The sequence below is a fragment of the Scyliorhinus torazame genome, chromosome 3 (assembly GCF_047496885.1).
Source record: "Scyliorhinus torazame isolate Kashiwa2021f chromosome 3, sScyTor2.1, whole genome shotgun sequence".
In the NCBI taxonomy this organism is placed as follows: Eukaryota; Metazoa; Chordata; class Chondrichthyes; order Carcharhiniformes; family Scyliorhinidae; genus Scyliorhinus; species Scyliorhinus torazame.
The window spans coordinates 277,082,843-277,102,447 of record NC_092709.1 but is presented as its reverse complement, the minus strand read 5'-3'; the positions used below and the strand labels follow the sequence as shown (position 1 = coordinate 277,102,447).

The 19,605-nt window shown below is 51.5% G+C and overlaps 1 protein-coding gene across 9 annotated transcripts in view; it reads left to right on the top strand.

The window, feature by feature from the left end:
• The window catches only part of arid3c (AT rich interactive domain 3C (BRIGHT-like)), a 709,278-nt gene that overhangs the window by 675,842 nt on the left and 13,831 nt on the right, over positions 1–19,605 (top strand). For 6 of the 9 annotated variants that reach the window (XM_072497274.1, XM_072497272.1, XM_072497276.1 and 3 more), the window contains exon 6: positions 13,889–14,185. The exons of 2 other annotated variants lie outside the window; for them this stretch is intronic. In XM_072497274.1, the coding sequence (XP_072353375.1) occupies positions 13,889–14,185 (297 nt within the window). The remainder of the gene's footprint in view (positions 1–13,888; positions 14,186–19,605) is intronic. One more of the 9 variants, XM_072497273.1, reaches the window with a different exon arrangement.

Sequence of the window (19,605 nt, the reverse complement as noted above, 5' to 3'; positions counted from 1 at the left end):
TTTAGAATGTTGGGCCATCACTGAGTCAATTGCCAAAACTGGATTAAGAATTCCTGGGGTGCTGACCCCAACTGTGCTCAACAAGCAGCAACACTATTCCCCTTCCCCCACAATCCATTTAAGTACAAACGTGTTGTAAATGCACGCAAAAACATAACCAAAAATATCTGCATGCTATTTTAATGATAAAGAAAATCATATCATGACACATTGCACGTTAATGAACTTGTTTAATTTTGTTTACATGGTGTGCCTGACAGAGCCCAGAAGAGCACACCCTGGGCGACATTCTCCGACCCCCCGCCAGGTCGGAGAATCGCCGGGGGCTGGCGTGAATCCCGCCCCCACCGGTTGCCGAATTCTCCGGCACCGGATAATCAGCGGGGGTGGGAATCGCGCCGCGCCGGTTGGCGGGACCCCCGCTCAATTCTCCGGCCCGGATGGGCCGAAGTCCCGCCGATAAATTGCCTGTCCCACCGGCGTAAATTAAATCACCTACATTACCGGTGGGACAAGGCGGCGCGGGCGGGGTCCTGGGGGGGGGGGGCGCGGGGCGATCTGACCCCGGGGGGTGCCCCCACGGTGGCCTGGCCAGTGATCGGGGCCCACCGATCCGCGGGCGGGCCTGTGCCGTGGGGGCACTCTTTCCCTTCCGCCTCCGCCACGGTCTCCACCATGGCAGAGGCAGAAGAGACTCCCTCCACTGCGCATGCGTGGGAAACTGTCAGCGGCCGCTGACGCTCCCGCGCATGCACCGCCCCGAGATGTCATTTCCGCGCCGGCTGGCGGGGCAACAAAGGCCGTTTCCGCCAGCTGGCGGGGCGGAAATTCCTCTGGCGTCGGCCTAGCCCCTCAATGTTGGGGCTCGGCCCCCAAAGATGTGGAGTATTCCACACCTTTGGGGCGGCGCGATGCCCATCTGATTGGCGCCAGTCGGCGGACATCGCGCCGTTTCCGGAGAATTTCGTCCAACGTGTTTTATTCAGTGCCTGACCATTGGTCCCGTGTGCGTTTGCAGAGCTGAATGATGATATCAAATAGTTGCAGGGGTGAAGGGCTTCAGTAAAATGGAGGGCCTGGTGTACCTGGAATTATTCTTCTTAGAACACAGAGGGCCAAATAGAGATTAAGAGGCTTTCGAAATTATGGGTTGTTTTGATAGAGTAGATGGGAAATATCAGTAACCAGAGGATTTATGGTCATTGGCAACCTGGGAAGGATGAAAACAATTTTTTAACACAGCAAGTTGTTATGGTCTGAAATGTACTGCTTGAAAAGGAATTAGATTTGGTAGTATCTTTCATAACATAATTGGCTATATACTTGAAAAGGAAAGAAATTGCATGGCTATGAAGAAAGAACTAGGGAGCGGGTCTAATTGAGCAGGTCGTTCAAGGATCCAGTATAGATTCAATAGGAAGAATGGCTCCATCTGTGATGTATCATTCAATGATTCTATGAAAAAATATACCAGAACTGTGATCCAAGCAAACACAGGTGACTAAATTCTCCGTTCCTGAGACTAAGTGTTGACGCCGGAACAAGAGGTCCCAGCAGCCACGTGCCTTTCTCACATTTTTAAAAGGACAAATGAACCTCACCATCGGGAATTCAGCCCTTTGGAGGCAGAGGATCACGGAGGCCCCAGAGAATACCGGGTCAGGCCTGCGAATGATATACCAACAGCACTTACTCTACATGCGATCTGGAACACATTGATGCCGCTGTCGAGGCGACGGAGAATTGTGATCTGACGTGAAATCGGCACTCACTGTGATTTTGGCGTCGGAATCGATTCTCCGCCCAATCTCGTTTCCCGATTCCGCCATTGGCCGACGGAGAATCCCGCCCAGGACTTTGTTAATTTACATATATGTAGCAGAATTAAAGAATTACAGCCTGTAAAATCAAAGGTGCCAACTTTCAAGTGCGATGTTAATCCGAACAGATATAAAAGATGGCATGGTACTATTTGGAGTACAGGAGGGAGCTCTCCCGCAGCCCTGACTAGTATCTGTCCTTCAACCAGCATGGAATATCTAGTCATTTATCTCATTGCTGTTTATGGGACCTTGCTGAGTGCAAAATTTGGTTGCAGCGTTTTTGGAGATTACAAGTGACCCCACCTTAAAAGTACTTTATTGCCTGTGAAGTGATTGGAGTTACCCTTAGGCCATGAAAGGTATTATATTAATGCTTGTATTCAAAGAATACTTAGGTCCTTTAGCAAGCACACTCATTTAACATATGAAATTGTTCGAGGAATTTTATAAATTGGATACAAGTATCCCATTAGAAAAATATTATCATTGAGCCGGAATTTCTTTTGAGCACAGTATGTTAGACTTGAAATTGACCATAGAATTGCTACGGGCTTGTGTACAGCTCATTGTTGTGGCAAAAAGCACAGTGCCCTTTGTAGAATCACAGAACCTTTACAGTGCAAAAGGAGGCCTTTCGGCACATCAAATCGGCACTGGCTCTCAAAAAGAGCATCCAATCTAGTCCCACTCCCCTGCCGAGAGTTTCTGGGGAATATGTGAGCAGGTAAAGCAACTGGATATCTCTTTAACCAATCAGATTGAAGAATTCTTCATATGTCACACAAAGTCTGAACCAGTAAATGTAAGTTAAATATTGAATTCAATGTCCTTTCAAGTTCAGAAAGTGAAATAGAGAGAAAGGGGAGCTGCCTATGTTCTCTCTGCAACCAACAATAGCAGGCAGTGGATGTAAGGAATTTGAAGATGGTTTGTATTAAGTAATGGATATATGAAGAACTTTCATCTTGACACATTCCTGGATAAACAGAGCAATTATCCCAACTGATCTAAAATTGATTTTTGCACTTTGCTGATCCAAACGGATTAAAGGAATAATAATAATAATCGCTTATTGTCACAAGTAGGCTTCAATGAAGTTACTGTGAAAAGCCCCTAGTCGCCACATTCCGGTGCCTGTTCGGGGAGGCCGGTTCGGAAATTGAACCCGTGCTGCTGGCCTTGGTTCTGCATTACAAGCCAGCTGTTTAGCCCACTGTGCATAATTGAGTGCATAAAAATGACCAATATCCTCAAATGTTTTTTAACGGCAATGGACATGATTTAATGGCTGGTTTGTGATCTAACCGGCCCACTCCCATTGGCAAAATCAAGATCCCGTCATGGCGTGGTGAGAAACCAATAATTACCACTTAAGGCCAATCTCCATACAATTAACAGAAAAGACCCCTGATCTAACGGCCTCCCATGTTCTAACTGTTTCCCCAGTTCTGTCACGTGAGTGCCGATTAGCAAACCTTTAAAAAAATGTGCAGCTGGTAGAATGGCTGCTATGGGGACCCGGGGAGGTGAGTAGTCATCTGCGCTCCCAAACAATGAGCTTGGGCACTGGGGTTGCTGTTCGTGGGATCGGGAGCAGGGGAGCCTCCAGGGCCAGCATCAGTCAGGACGGGCTGTAATCGGTGGGGGTGGGGGGGTGCCCCTGGGCTGGGGGAGGGGGGGGGTTGGTTGTCTCAGCACCACTGGTCTGCCATGCCACCACTTGGACCGTGTGTGCCTGTTGTGGGGGAAACCCCAGCCTCTGCCTGTCTGTCCCACCGACCACCCAGAACTCTCACTGACCGCGAATGTCATGACCGCATGGCTGAAGGCTGTTGCTAACAGGGAATTGGCAATCATAGTTAAGTAGTTAAGTGAGCACTTCACAGCTCCCAAATGGATCCATGTTGGTAGGCGGGCAATGTAGCATGTTGGAGTGATTGCCTTGCATCCCAATCTGACAGCGATGCTTGAACACTGTGCCTGAGCACGACAGGAAGCAACACCACGAACGCAGCGGCCAACAGCTCAACACCCAGGGACTGGGCCCCAGCTCCAGGGCCATTTTCACGACCAGAGTCTGGGTGTGTACGCTGGTGAGGAGATCAGTGCCTGGTGCAGCTAATGTTACGTGTGGGTGTTTGGATACAGGGTGTGCAGTCCGGTGACCAGCGGCCCCCGCTGTGGCCGGGGGCACATTGACAGGGCGTGTTGGATGGCAGCAGATATGTATGTATGTGTGTGTGTGTGGGTGGGGGGGGGGCAGTGGAGGAATGGAGGGCCCTGAGGTGGAAGACACTACTGCTCCCCAGTCTCACACCCTCTCCGATTCCTTACAGATAGTACATGAGATGGATGATATCTTGGACCCCCACGGAGGCCAGACTCTGGAGAAGGTGGCAGCAGAACTATTGACAGAGGCTCAAGGTGGCGGCCCATGTGCAGGGTCTTGCCCCACAACCTGAGGATCCGGCCACCCATCAGGTCAGGGAGGAACCCAGGGATAAAGGCAGACAATGGCCAAGGTGTACTGGCACGCTTGGCCTTCGAACAGATGACAGACAGCGCGTGTCGCTGAAGGCTCCGCCTCAACAAGGCGATGGTGTGGCACCTGTACCATGTCCTTTTGGACTTGACACCACGTGGAGGAGGAGGATAACTGTTCCCGTTGGGCGTCAAGGTCACAGCAGCCCTGAACGTTTACATCTCAGGCTCATTCCAGGGCTCGAGTTACAGCCCACAAGTTCATCCATGAGGTCACAGATGCCCTGTTTGCTCCGGCAGCAAACTATATCAGCTTTGACATGGACCAGGCCCAGGCCCGGGCAGCAGTATTCTCTGCCATTGCGGGATGACCAATGTCCAGCAGCTAATAGATGGCACCTTGAACTCACCAGGCTGTTAGGGAGTGCCCTACATTAACAGGAACGAGTTCCACCCTCTGAACATCCCCACCTCATGTGCGACCGCCACATGAAGATCATGCATGTGTGTGCATGCTTCGCAGGGAGTGTGCAGGACAGCTACATCCTGGGTCAGTCGGACATCCGTGGACTCTTCGAGGACCATTCCAGGATGGCCGGTTGGCTCTTGGGGGATAAGGGGTACCCGCTTAGTACCTGGCTAATGATGCCAGTATGGAGGCCAGTGACCAATGTGGAGACCCGACACAACGAGGCCCATGCGGTCACCAGGGCTGCCATTGGGCGGAGCATCGGACTCCTCAAAATGTGGTTCCGATGCCGCGACAGCTCTGGTGATGCATGCAGTACATCCCCCAGAGGGTCGCCTGCTTTGTGGTAGTCTGCTGTGCCCTCCACAACTTGGCACAGCAGCGGGGTGACGTGATGATGTGGAAGGGGAGGAACATGTGGCCACACCTGAGGAGTAGGGCGAGGAGGCACCAGACCCGGCAGCGCTGGACAATGAGGCTCGGGAGGACCCACAGGACCAGCCGGAAGAAGGAGGATAGGCACCAGGGGTTAGGGTCCGGCAAGTCCGGAGGGCCAGGAAGTTCCTCATCCTCGCCCCGTGTGACATAGGAAGTGGCCTCATCCGGCATTGCTCCCCCCACCACCCCTTCTTCTCCCTTCCCCCAACCCCTCTCCTCCCACCCCCACACCATTCCTCCCCCCACACCCATCTCTGCCCCCTCCCGCTCTACCCTCCCTGTTCCACTCTCCCAGGATTTATGTAACATCACTTCAGGGTGATGGAACTGTATCGGCCCTCTCAGCAGGTCACTATCGAATGCAGGAGGGTGATGATAACCCACTGAGAACCACCCGCTGCTGCCCCCCAATCTATGCCATGGCCTGACTGCTGAGTGCTCGCTCACACCCATCACCTGTATGTGGTGTGCCTGGGTAAGGGGTGGAGTGGGAGGAATCCAGGACCTCCATGCCCAGGCGGCTGAGACAGAGGATTGGTGGTCGGCATTGCGGAAGAAAGTGCAACGATTTTGAATGTGGTACATATGTGTCCCCAACTGCTCCTAGCCCCCGATTGTCATAATATACACCAGTATATCATGGTGCAGACACACACTGATGGACACACAGTGGGACCAATCAACACACACAACACCGCAGCCAATCACCAGTGAGAGCACACGCACTATAAAGACAGGGGGCATCAGAGTTCCCGCTCATTCGAGTTGCAGCTAGCTTGGAGGACAGAGCTCACAGCCTGTAACACAGACATTCACCATGTGCTGAGTGCATCGACTGGTTAGGACAAGGCAAAGGTCTTTAGTTAAAGCTAGTATCGTATTAACCCACAGTCTAAGTAAGTTTAAACAGTTAATGATTCAATAAAATAGTGTTGCACTATTTCAAGTATTGGTGACCTGTATGTGATCCAGAACACCCAACAATTCATGATAGTGGTGGGATACCAGCACTTCTTAGACCTACCTGCAAGTGATCTGCCTTCCGCCAGCATTCCGCCATCCTGCAACATGGACAACATCAGCCCACCGCTCCGCATCGCCGGCAACCTCGGGGCCAACTGGAAGATTTTCAAACAGCGCTTCCAGCTCTTCCTCGAAGCCACGGACAGGGAGGGCGCCTCGGACACCAGAAAGATTGTTCTTCTCCTCTCCACGGCCGGGGACCATGCCATCCGTATTTTCAACTCTCTCACCTTTGCAGATGACGAAGACAAGACGAAGTTCAAGACGGTCCTCCTCAAGTTTGACACTCACTGCAGCGTAGAGGTGAATGAAAGTTTTGAACGCTACGTATTCCAGCAGCGTTTGCAGGGTCAGGATGAACCTTTCCAATCCTTTCTTACGCACCTCCGCATACTTGCGCAATCTTGCAGCTACGGGCCCACCACCGACTCCATGATACGCGACCAGATCGTTTTCGGTGTTCAGTCGGACCCCCTACGTCAGCAGCTCCTCAAAGTAAAGCAACTCACCCTCGCGACCGCAATCGAGACCTGTGTCTTACATGAAAACGCCACGAGTGGGTATTCCCATATACATGGCAAGGTCCCCACGAGGCGGAACGGGTCCAAGTGATTGAGCACCTCCAGGGCCTCAGCCTGGATGAGGGCGGCAATTTTGCGCGCTTTTCGCCGACTCCCGCGCTTGTACACACCAAACGAGGGGATGGCGACGTTGAGGAACGTAATGCGCAGGCGCGCACCACGCACGACCGCACCGCGCATGCGCGGTGGCGCAGTGAACATGCTGACATCACGACGTGCGGCAACTGTGGCTCCGCCCATTTAAAGCGGTAATGCCCCGCCAAATCTCGACAATGTCTACGATGTGGAAGACTTGGCCACTATGCTGCCTGCTGTTGAGCAGCTCAGGCTGCCAACTCATATCGCTTCAGCCAGCCTCGCAGGAATGTTCGGGCAATTCAACCCACGGTCACCGAGTCCGATTCCGACCTCCCACACAGTAGTGACACCGAGGACCCGAAGGCGCCTTTTCAAGTCGGTGTCGTAACGAAAAACAGGCTGTCCCCGAAGCAAAGACACCAGCCGCTGTCGGTATACAGCATCGATCCAGACGATGAGTGGTGTGCCACCCTGATGGTCAACCTGTCCCAAATACGGTTCCGCCGGGACACTGGTGCTTCCGCCAATCTCATGGCATGGTCTGCTTTCCAAAGCCTTCGTGTCATACCAGCCATCCTTCCATCGGCCTGCCAGCTATTGGCCTACAATGGCAACATCATTCCTGCTACCGGCTCGTGCCAACTTGAAGTGACGCACAAGTCATGGAAAGCCATCCTTCCTTTCGAGATCGTGGGCTCCTTGAAAGACTCCCTGCTTGGTGCACAGGCATGTAAGCTGTTGAACCTCGTTCAAAGAGTTCACTCTCTCCTGATGACACGCCCGCCTTCCAGGACGCTGACTTCAGGACGCAACTCGACACCATCATCGACCAGCACCGCGACGTCTTCAAAGGCATGGGCACGCTCCCATATACTTACAAGTTCCTACTCAAACAGAACGCCATGCCTGTGGTGCTTGCACCTCGCAGAGTCCCAGCACCCCTCAAGGACCGCCTCAAGCAGCAGCTGCAGGACCTCCAAGACCAAGGAGTGATCTCCAGAGTTACGGAACCAACCGAATGGGTCAGTTCCATGGTGTGCGTATAAAAGCCTTCCGGCGAGCTGAGAATTTGCATTGATCCCAAGGATCTGAATCGCAATATCATGAGGGAGCATTATCCAATTCCCTAGCGCGAAGAGATCACATGCGAGATGGCTCGCGCCAAGCTCTTCACCAAACTTGACGCCTCGAAAGGATTCTGGCAAATACAGCTCGACAAATCCAGCAGGAACCTGTGTACCTTTAACACCCCTTTGGCAGATATTGTTACAACAGGATGCCGTTTGGGATCATATCGGCTTCAGAAGTGTTCCACAGGATCATGGAACAAATGATGGAAGGCATTGAAGGTGTTCGCGTTTATGTCGACGACATAATCATTTGGCCCACCACCCCGCAGAAGCATGTCCATCGCCTCCAGCGCGTGTTCAAACGCATATGTGAGCAGGGCCTATGCCTCAACAGAGCCAAATGGTCCTTTGGTCAGACGGAACTCAAGTTCCGAGGGGACCACATCTCCCAGTTGGGTGCGGCCGGATGCGGACAAGGTGGCTGCCATCACAGCCATGAAAAAGCCAGAGGACAAGAAGGCGATCCTCCGATTTCTGGGCATGGTCAACTTCCTAGGGAAGTTCATCCCTAACCTCGCCTCTCATACCACGGCTCTCAGAAACCTGGTCAGGAAGACGACAGACTTCCAATGGCTTCCTGCCCACGAGCGCGAATGGAGAGAACTCAAAACCAAACTCACCACAGCCCCGGTCTTTGCTTTTTTTGATCCAGCGAAAGAGACAAAAATTTCGACCGATGCCAGCCAATCTGGCATTGGGGCAGTGCTCCTGCAACGCGATGAGGCTTCATCATGGGCCCCCGTTGCACATGTCATGACCCCCACGGAACAGCGCTACGCGCAGATAGAAAAGGAGTGCCTGGGCCTTTTGACCGGTGTCGCCAAGTTTCATGATTATGTGTACGGCCTTCCCCAATTCACCGTCGAGACCGACCATCGCCCGCTGGTCAATATAATACAGAAAGACTTGAACGACATGACGCCTCACCTCCAGCATATTCTGCTCAAGCTCCGGCGATCTGACTTCCAGCTCGTATACACCCCAGGCAAAGACCTAATCATAGCCGACGCTCTGCCCAGGGCATTCAACACCCCGTGTGACCCAGCGGGATTCGTCTGCCAGGTTGACACCCATGTGGCCTTCGTGGCCTCCAATTTACCTGCTACGGATGACCGCCTTGTCCAAATTCGCCGTGAGACAGCGGCTGACCCTTTGCTACAGCGTGTCATGCGCCACCTAACAGACGGGTGGCTCAAGGGCCAATGCCCTCAGTTCTACAACATCAGAGATGATCTGGCGGTAGTCGATGGTGTTCTCCTGAAACTGGACCGCATTGTCATCTCGCACAGCATGCGCCAGCTCATCTTGGAACAGCTACACGAGGGCCATCTTGGCGTGGAGAAGTGCCGCCGCCGGGCCCGAGAGGCAGTTTACTGGCCCGGCATCAATGACGACATCGCCAACACAGTGCTCAACTGCCGCACTTGTCAGCGCTTCCAGCCGGCCCAAGCACGTGAGACCCTACAGCCCCATGAGTTGGTCACGTCCCCTTGGTCCAAGGTCGGCATCGACCTGTTCCACGCGCTGGGCAGGGACTATTTCCTGATTGTAGACTATTTTTCAAACTACCCAGAGGTGGTACGTTTACACGACATCACATCGTCTGCAGTCATCCGTGCCTGTAAGGACACCTTTGCTCGACACGGCATCTCACTCACTGTGATGTCGGACAATGGCCCCTGCTTCGCAAGCCAGGAATGGTCCAACTTTGCCAGGAGGTCCAACTTTGTGCATGTGCCATCCAGTCCCCTGCACCCCCAATCCAACGGCAAAGCGGAGAAGGGTATCCACATAGTCAAACGGCTCCTCTGCAAGGCTGCTGATGCTGGGTCCGATTTCTACCTCGCCCTGCTGGCCTATCGCTCGGCCCCACTGTCCACTGGCCTGTCGCCAGCCCAGCTGCTCATGGGTCGCACCCTGAGGACGACGGTGCCGTCCATTCATGTCCCAGACCTCGGCCGCGTTCAGGTCCTTCAGCGAATGCAACTGTCTCGTGCACAGCACAAGGCGGCTCATTACTCCCGTGCAGCTGATCTCCCTGCTCTGGCTCCAGGTGACAATGTCCGTATCCATCTTCCGGATGGTGGCTGGTCTGCAACCACTGTGGTTCTTCAGCAGGTGGCTCCCCGCTCATTCCTGGTTCGTCTACTGGATGGCTCCATTCTGCGCCGCAGGGCCCTTCGACGTGCCCTTCGTCTCGTTCCACGCTCGCTACGTGATCCTCCACCATTGCCACACCCTCCTGTTGACCCTGACCTGGACTATACAGAGATTCTGGTCACTCTGCATCCTCCTCACTCTGACGCAGTCCAGCCCGCTCCTCAGCCGGCGGCTCCCGACCCACCCTTGAGGTGGTCAACCAGAATTCGTTGCCCACCTCAGAGACTTAATTTGTGAACTTTGTGGACTTATGGACTTTCTGATTTGTTCTGTTCTTCAGTTTAATCGTTCAAGTGGTTTGTATATAGTGTTCATCTCGTTATTTTTGAGACACACTGTTTTTCTGCACCAGGCACCTTCCCATGTAAATAGCTTAGTTTTTATGTACATAGTCCTGTAAATATTTTGCACACACGTAGTCAGGGACATTCATCATACACTATTTATTGCCATGCAGGAACATTTTTTATAAAAGGGGGGATGTCGTAATATACACCAGTATATCATGGTGCAGACACACACTGATGGACACACAGTGGGACCAATCAACACACACAACACCACAGCCAATCACCAGTGAGGACACACGCACTATAAAGACAGGGGGCATCAGAGTTCCCGCTCATTCAAGTTGCAGCTAGCTAGGAGCACAGAGCTCACAGCCTGCAACACAGACATTCACCATGTGCTGAGTGCATCGACTGGTTAGGACAAAGCACAGGTCTTTAGTTAAAGCTAGTATCGTATTAACCCACAGTCTTAAGTAAGTTTAAACAGTTAATGATTCAATAAAATAGTGTTGCACTATTTCAAGTGTTGGTGACCTGTATGTGATCCAGAACACCCAACACATCACCGATGTGCCACCGTACCTACCCCACCCCTCCCAACGTCTCTGACTACTCCTTCCCCCTCACCCCTCCTTCCCCCTCTTACCCCCCTTAACCCCCAGTGTCCTCTCAGTGATCCTCGACCTGCTCAGCTTCCCATGCTCTGTCGCTGCATCGATGTGTGTCCCCAGGATGCACAACAGAGGTGGAGGCAGCCTGCAGCCTATCTCATCCCATGGCCTTCAATGCCCCTTGCAGGTGTCCTCTGGGTGTCCTGGGGCAGAAGGACCTCGGTCCACTTACCGGCGGCCCATACCCCGCCATGCCGGCCTGTTACGGAGACTGACTCCAAAACGCGCTGTTGTCAGGGGTGTGGAACCCGCGGGAGCTGGTGGCTGCCGTCGCCACTCCATAGGGTGGCTGCAGGTTGGCACCCAGCACCCAGTCCTCCCGGCTGGTGCCCATTGGTCCCTGGGGTTCACCTCAGGAAGAAGGAGCAGCTGGATTGAGCCCCGGCTGCCCCTTGGTCATCTGGCTCTGCCACCCTGGCGCTCCCCAATGTGTGCATCATGGTGTCAACACCCTGGGACATGCTCTGGAGCACCCCAGCAATGCCCACTTGCGACTGGGATCGGTCCCATAGTGAACGGGACAAGCTGTGGAGTGCCTCGGCAATGCCCACCTGAGATTAAGACATTCTCCGCAGTTCTTCATCAAGGTCCACGTGGTACTGGGACATGTCCCCCAGCAACTGGGACATGCTGTCGAGACCCTCAGCCATGGCCATCACTGACTGAGCCACGCCTTAGACACCACCACTCATGCACCGATGTCATGCACCGGGCTCTCGATTGCGGTCGCCACCTGAGCAGTTTTAGCTTCGGTGCAATGCATTGCTGGTGCTATCTCCTGCACCTGTGGCCACTGGGCCTCCTCCAATCGGCTCTGGACCTGCTGGAGTGTCACTGATACCCCACTCTGAATATCATGGCCACACACTATCATCTGTATCAGCTCCAGGTAAACCTAGTCCAGAGGCTCAGCATCTGACTGGGACCCAGCTGGGTTCTGGGATCCAGCAGACCTCCGAATGCTGTCTCGCCTGGACGTTCCTGCCTCCACCTGATGTGCATCAGCAACTGTGTGGTGCTCACCAGAATGTGCCCCAGGAGCCTGTCCACTGTCGCCAACCTCTGCACTGCTGTGCTGGATGACAGCTGTGCCACGTATACGGTGGCCTCCTTGGAGCTCCCCTCTGAGGTGTTCTCAGGGGAGACATGGAGGGGACCATCCTGGTTGGCCTGACACTGTCGGATGGAGATCCTGTGGGAGAATGGACATGTGATCAGTGCAATGGATGGGTCAGTCTGGAAGGCATTAACAACTCACTTGTGACATTTCATCTGGGTGAGGGCCGGTGGGTCCTCATCTCTGCGCCATACACCAACCTCTATGTCGGTGACCGACCTGTCCACGGCCACCTCTGCGACCTCCAGGATCCGTTCCTCGGAGGGGGTGAGGACTCTGATTGTCAGCTCCCTGCCGCCTGTCTGGGCCCTCTCCCGTCTGTCATGGGTCAACTTCTCTTGCGGGGACACAGAATGGGCATCGTTAGCCACACACTTTGTTCATAGCGGGGGTGAGGGGGAGGGGCAGTATGGGGGGATGGGATGTGTGGGTAGCACTGCTGGACATGGGTGGGCCAGGACACGGTATGGTGCTGGGCGGGGACAGTGCCAGGTGTATGCTCAGTGCGATGGGGGGGGGGGGGGGCGATGGGGGCAGTGTCAGGGGCCGATACCAACCCACTGTGTGGCCCAGTAGAGGTCATTGATCTTGTAACGGCACTGGTGACGCTTCACTGAGCTGATGATCGCTGCCACTTCCTCCCAGGCAGCACTGGTTGCCCTGTGGCTGACCCTCCGAGCCACGCAGGGGACCAGGATATCCCATCTGGTTTCGACCACGTCCAACAATCTTGCTAAGTCGGTATCCCAGAATTGTGATGCTGTTCTCCTCGGTGGCATGTCTGTGAGCTGTGTGGAGTTTGCTATGTGGTTTAAGTGCTGCTCACCCTTGTTAGCGGTGAACCGGCGGGCGCGGTCCCAGAAAGTCAGCCGGCGGGGCCATTATTTGCGGCCCATAAGGTCTGGTTACGTGGACCGATTAATGTTTGATACCAGTGTATGCCTTGCTGGGTCGAGCGTCGGGAAGCTCGCGGCTGTTCTCACTCCCGACCACGCTTAGAAACTTTGTCATTAAATCATGCCCAATGTCTGTGTAGCTCCCCTAGTTAATCAGAAACATTTCAAGCAGGATTCCTGATCTGATCCAGAGACCCAGAGGCACCCCGAAGCTGCTGCTGGGGAATGGGGCACAATAATACCCCTGGCCACGCCTCCAGAAATAGAATTCTTATCCACTTCAAGGGAGGTGGTATTTTTTGAGACCCCCCACATCCACCCCTGAAATTTCAGCAGAAGTGGGTGCTTCATGCTGTTTTCACACTGACATTGGTGCACAAAACGTACTTCCTTCTCCCTTCAACCTGCGCCTAGCACATTAAAGTCGGACAGGGATTGGGATTCTATTGGGATTCTATGGGGGCTAAGAATAATGGGGTGGTGCTGGTGTTAGAAATTAATCTAGCCAAACCTCCCAGCAAACATTTTCAAACGTCATGGCGATTTTGATTTGAAGGATTGCAGATCAGATTTTGTTTCATTTTCATAATCCTGCAATATCTTACTCTTGCAAATCTCTTAGCTGGACTGGACCCTGGAGATATTGAAGAACTGTTTTTGGGTTTGGTGGACTTCTTTGCAGCAATGTAGTATTTTAGTAATGGATTACTTCCTTCTCTTTTTTGTCCTAGAAGAATCCATGCCCTCAACAGCAGGACACAATCGAATAGCAATCCCACTGAGTCTTGCTGGTCATCATGTGAGCACAGCCCAGGCTGTTGCAGCTCAGGCAGCCTCAGCGCAAGTAGCAGCAGCTCAGGCCATGGCCCTCGACCAGCTGCGAGAGAAGCTGGACTCAGGAGAGCCTCCCGAGAAAAAGCTGTCAGTCATGGCAGAGGAACAGCAACGGCTCATGCAGCAAGCATTACAGCAGAACCTGCTGGCCATGGCAACGCAGATCCCTATGAACATTAAAATTAATAGTAGAGGTAAGGCGAGGAGATAGAATTTGTGCTAGAATGCTAGATAATGCCAAAGGTTTCTCACTAATACTCTGCTTTGTTGTACATTTCCACCATTATAGAAATCCAGTGAACGGTTTCTCCTCATTCACCTGGAGCCTTTAAATTCTTTATTGCTGTTCTTTATTCATTTATATGACGTAATTCCTGTTTCCTTGTCATTTCCCCCTTGCTTCTTCTGAGTTCCAACAGTACATTGAGGATAAACATTGGCAAGTCATGTTGCAGTTGTGTTAAACTTTAGTTAGGCCACACTTGGAACAGTTTTCAATTCTGGTCGCCACACTACCAGAAGGATGTGGAGGTTTTGGAGAGGGTGCAGAAGAGGTTTACCAGGATGTTGCCTGGTATGGAGGGCATTAGCTATGAGGAGAGGTTGGAGAAATTTGGTTTGTTCTCACTGGAATGACCAAGGTTGAGGGGCGACCCCGATAGAAGTCTACAAAGATATGAGGGGCATGGACCGAGTGGATAATCAGAAGTTTTTTCCCAGGGTGGAAGAGTCAATTACTCGGGGTCATAGATTTAAGATGCGAGGGGCAAAGTTGAGAGGAGATGTGCGAGGGACGTTTTTTCCACAGAGGGCAGTGGGTGCCTGGAACTCGCTGTCGGGGGAGGTAGTGGAAGCAGGTACAATAGTGATGTTTAAGGGGTGTCTTGACAAATCATGAATAGGATGGGAATAGAGGGATACAGGCCCCAGAAGTGTAGAAGGTTTTAGGTTAGACGGGCAGCATGGTCGGCGCAGATTTGGAGGGCCAACAGACCTGTTCCTGCACTGTACATTTCTTTGTTCTAATACCATCCTTGTACATTTATTTCCATTGTGTCAAAATCAAGAGCCATCTCCTTGATTCTTAATTTAAATAATTACTTCCCTCAACCCTTACCTCTCCCCTACAATTTACAGGCTTTTGAAATTTAAATCTTGCCACTACTTTCTGGTTGAATTAGTCCTCCCCATTACTCTTCCTGTCTTTCCCCATGTACGCACAAACATTGCTCTAAGTCTTTTCAAAATTAAATATCTTCTAAATATGTTGATATTCTCTACAAAATTTACATTTAAGATAAAGTACCATATAATTTGTCCACATAATCAGATAATGTTGCATGTGGTAAATATCTGGCAACATACGTTAAAAGCCCCTCTCGATCTTGCTTGATGTGATTGTTAAATTACTTCTGACATAAGGTTGTACAGTCTCCAGCTTTCCTTCTTTTCTATGAATAGGCCTGCTGAATGTATTACTTTTTAATGAATGTTACATTCCCAACAAGGTGAGATATGCCTGTCTGTGGAATAAATCATCCACATTTTATATCACATGGGCTTGACTCAGTGGAGTTAGGTATATTAACTTTCCTCAATCTTACCTTGGGTAATAACACAAAATACTGGAAGAATTTGGAGGGCGAAAGTCTGATGGATCCTGGTGTGAAGAACTCCTTCATGATACTGGCCATGGTTAAAGACTCAATGAGGTGGTTAATCCCAATGTATTTGAAGGATTCTACAGGCTTTCATAACCCACATGATGAAGACCACACAACCCACCGAACCTGTGTATCCCACTGGAAGTCAACCCAGAATTAAAAGCTGGAGATCTGGGGCAGTTTCCCCATTTAGGAGACTATGTATTCCCTCTGGAGCTGAATTGCGGAAGCGCAAATCAAGAAGTGATTCTCAATCCTTAGACATGCAAATTGATGCATCACAAGGGTTGTAAGGGATTCCCTTGGGAATCCTGCTTTTGGGCTGCCGTTTTCAGCGCCTCTCCCCCAACACAATTCAGCGCTCCGCAATGCAATTCAATACCCCGCAATGCAATTCAGCCCCTCGCAATGCAATTCAGCCCCTCGCAATGCAATTCAGCCCACACACCCCCACTCCCCCGGGATTTTCTGGGTCACCCCCACCTCCATTACCGAGGTGACCTGACCCCACCACCACTCACCGAGACACCCTAAATAAAGATACCCCCCCACAGAGACACACTAACTGGCGAGACCCGCCCCCCAGAGACCCCCTAAATAGAGACCCCCAAGACCTCCTAAATAAAGAGATTCCCCCAGAGACCCCCTAAGTAAAGAGAATGCCCCCAGACCACCTAAATAAAGAGGTCCCCAAAGAGACGCCCTAAATAAAGAGACATCCAACAGAGAACACCTAAATTAAGAGACATACTCCACAGAGATTCCCTAAATGAAGAGGCCTCCTCAGAAAAGAAATCCCAGTCAGGAAGCCCCCAGTTGAGAGACCCCTGTCAGGAAGCCTGCCCAGAAGAGAGAGACCCCAGTCTCACCGTTGGCTAAAACAGAGGAAGCAGCTCCTCTAAATTCCTGGAAAGAGAAAACCAGTAAGCTGGGTTTAAACCCCCTCAGACCTGTGATCTGCAAGGCAGTTATTCATTTCTCTTAGACATTGATTGGCAGGTTCCATACACCCCCACCTGTCAGCATTGCTCCATTCATCTCTCGTCATTGTTGAGTAACTTTGAAGTAATCAGCTGTGAAACTAAGATATTTTTAAATATCAAGCTTTGATTGACAACTCCTGGACCACTTCAAACAGAGTTAAGTGCTGTTAGTTTCACAGGTGACTAGTTCAAAATCACTCACCAGTGAAGGGAAATGAAGGGAAAGCACTTAATTCTGTTTGAATGTTCTCTTCTGGGGGGCTTCCTGACAGGGGTCTCTCTTCTGCGGAGTTTTTTTGGGGGGGGGAACTATGAGTGGGTCTCCATGTGAGGGTCTCTTAATTTAGGGGGTCTCTGTGAGGGTCAGTTTATTTAGGGTGTCTATGGGGTGGGGGTGGGCAGGTCCTGCATTGCAGGTGGCAGAGTGGCTCTCTGATGGACTTTGGGGGCAACTCACTGAAGAGTTACCCTTTGGCCCAACGCGAGGTCCATAGTGTCAAATATACTCTTGTCAGCGCGAACACTGATTCTCGCCCTTGTGATTCCCAGCCCAGAGGACTGGAGAATCACGAGGGCCCGGAGTTTATGCTGCCCAGCCCATTAATAGGATGCAAATGAGTCTTAATGACCTATTTGCATCCTCACGCTTGGCGCGGCATGTGAACCTCGATCCCGACCCAGAGATGGGCTGGAGCATTGGAAGGACGCCGATCCCATTTCCCCCCTCTCCGATACTGGATTCTCCGCTGTATCCGGTGACATGAGGCGAAGAATCCAGCCCCTGGCCTCGACTTGGCAGAACTGTCTGGAGTGAGGTTCAAAGCCTGCATCCACTGGCTTCCAAAGACATGCTCCTCTAGGTACTGGTTAATTGGTGTGTGTGCCTACAAGGCGAAAGTGTGCACACCACTTTGCACAACGGAAAACTTTACCTGTATGAATTTTCTGGAGCATGGCTTGCAGGTAGTTAAGCATGGCAAAGGGTTCCCCTTTATTTTAACAAAACAATTACAGCCACAAAAACAAAAATTAGAAATGAACAAAAAAGGTAATGCATTTCAAAGAACTAAAGATTGAGAAACCTGCTCTACTAGAAACATAAGGCAGAGGAAAACCCAAATAAGATAAATAAAGATTTAATAAAATTATTATTCAGAACTTGATATGAAAACAAAAATGGAGAATATCAGGTTAAAAGGGAATTTAATCATTTTGTTTTTTAGGAATAAACATTTTTTTGGGATTGAACCATAACCTATAAAAAAAGTTCTTTAATTGACTGATATCTAACCAAGACATAATAAAACATTATATGAAATCACTGGATGTTATTTTAGATGATTGACAGTGAGTGGATATTGCCCATCACACTTTCAATGTCACCTGTAAAAGCAGCTATCACCTCCACTGTTACTGGCTGTGCCATGGCTCATTGCTGTTTAGCTGCAGATCCCCCTGCCACAAGTCACATGATTCGGTTGCAGTCTCCCTTGTGAATATTTCTGCACTTCTACTCTTGACCCTTCAACTGCTTTCAGATTGTCAGACTGCTCTTCCAACATCAAGGCACAGATTAATCACAGCTTCCTCTAAGCAGCCATTGTCTTTGGCCCCACCACCAACTCTGCCCCTTTGCTCCAGATTCCAACCCCTCAATGGCCTCTCTTTCTGAAACCTGTTTCACACTCAGGCTCCCAATGTTGGACGCATTTTTATAATAGGGCAGAGATATATTGTATTCCATTTCAACAATCATTTTTGAGATATTATCAATAATAGCAATCTGCATTTATATATCATCTTTAGTGAAGTGAAAGCTCCCAAGACACCACATTGGAGCTTTATCAAACAAAACTTTGCACAGAACCACACACAGAGGTGTTAGGTAAGGTGACCAAAAACTTGATTAACGAGATACATTTTAAGGAGTGAACAGTGGAGAGTCTTAGAGTGTGGTACCCAGGGACAGGCAACATACTAAAACCAAGGACACGCAGAGATCTCAGATGATCATACGGTAGTTACAGAGATGTTAATAGGTGGGGCATGGGGTGGGGCATGGGGTGTCACGAGGCCATGGGCGGTTTTGAAAACAAGGATGATCATTATAATCATTTTAAATTGAGGTGTTGCCAAACTCAGAGAATGTGATCTACCAGCTGTATTGCACCCGAAGGGGAGCGTGACGTGGCTGGTAGATGGTGATCTTGCGAGGCGTCGCGATCAGGATCCCACCCACGATGAGCGGGGCCAAACCTCACAAGCCTAAGTAGGTTTAAAACCCTCTTGGGCATGCTGACTCAGGATCTATGGGGCCCCGGAATCTACCGGCCTCCCCAGGGAGTCCCCAGCCAGGCGCTGTTCAGTACTGATCGACCCAAACGTGGACCAGGGGAATGGAACCCCAGGGGTCTCCATGCCATTAGAAGTCCCTGGGTGGTCAGGGACAGGGCAGGTTGGCCCCTTGGCATGAGGGCACCTTGTCACTGCCAGGCCAGCATCTTGGCACTGCCACCCTGACATTGCCAAGGTGCCCGTGTGGCACTGCAAAGCCAATAGGAGCACTGCCAAGGTGCCAGAGTGGCAGTGACAAGGTTCCCGGCTTTCCAGGGTGGCATTGCCAAGGGTCAGGGGCTGAGGGTGGCCATGCCCATGAAGGGAGGGTGGAGGGGGCTATGAAGGGTGGGGGCATGCAGGGTGGGTATGGAGGGTCCTCCGGAAGGTTGGAGGGGTGAAGGGTGCGGGTCCTGGAAGTGGGTGGGGCCTGAAAGGGGTTGTGAGAAGGCTTGAAAAGGAAGGCCTTCAGGGAGTCCATCACTATGGGGAGTGTGGGGTAATGCCCATGTGTGTGGAGGGTGACATTGCCCATCGGTGAGGGGTGTGGGGACCACTTAGAAATCAGGGCACCCTTTCAAAATGGTGGCCTGCTCTCTGAGGAACCGGGCTGACCAGTGAGTTCAGCTCCCC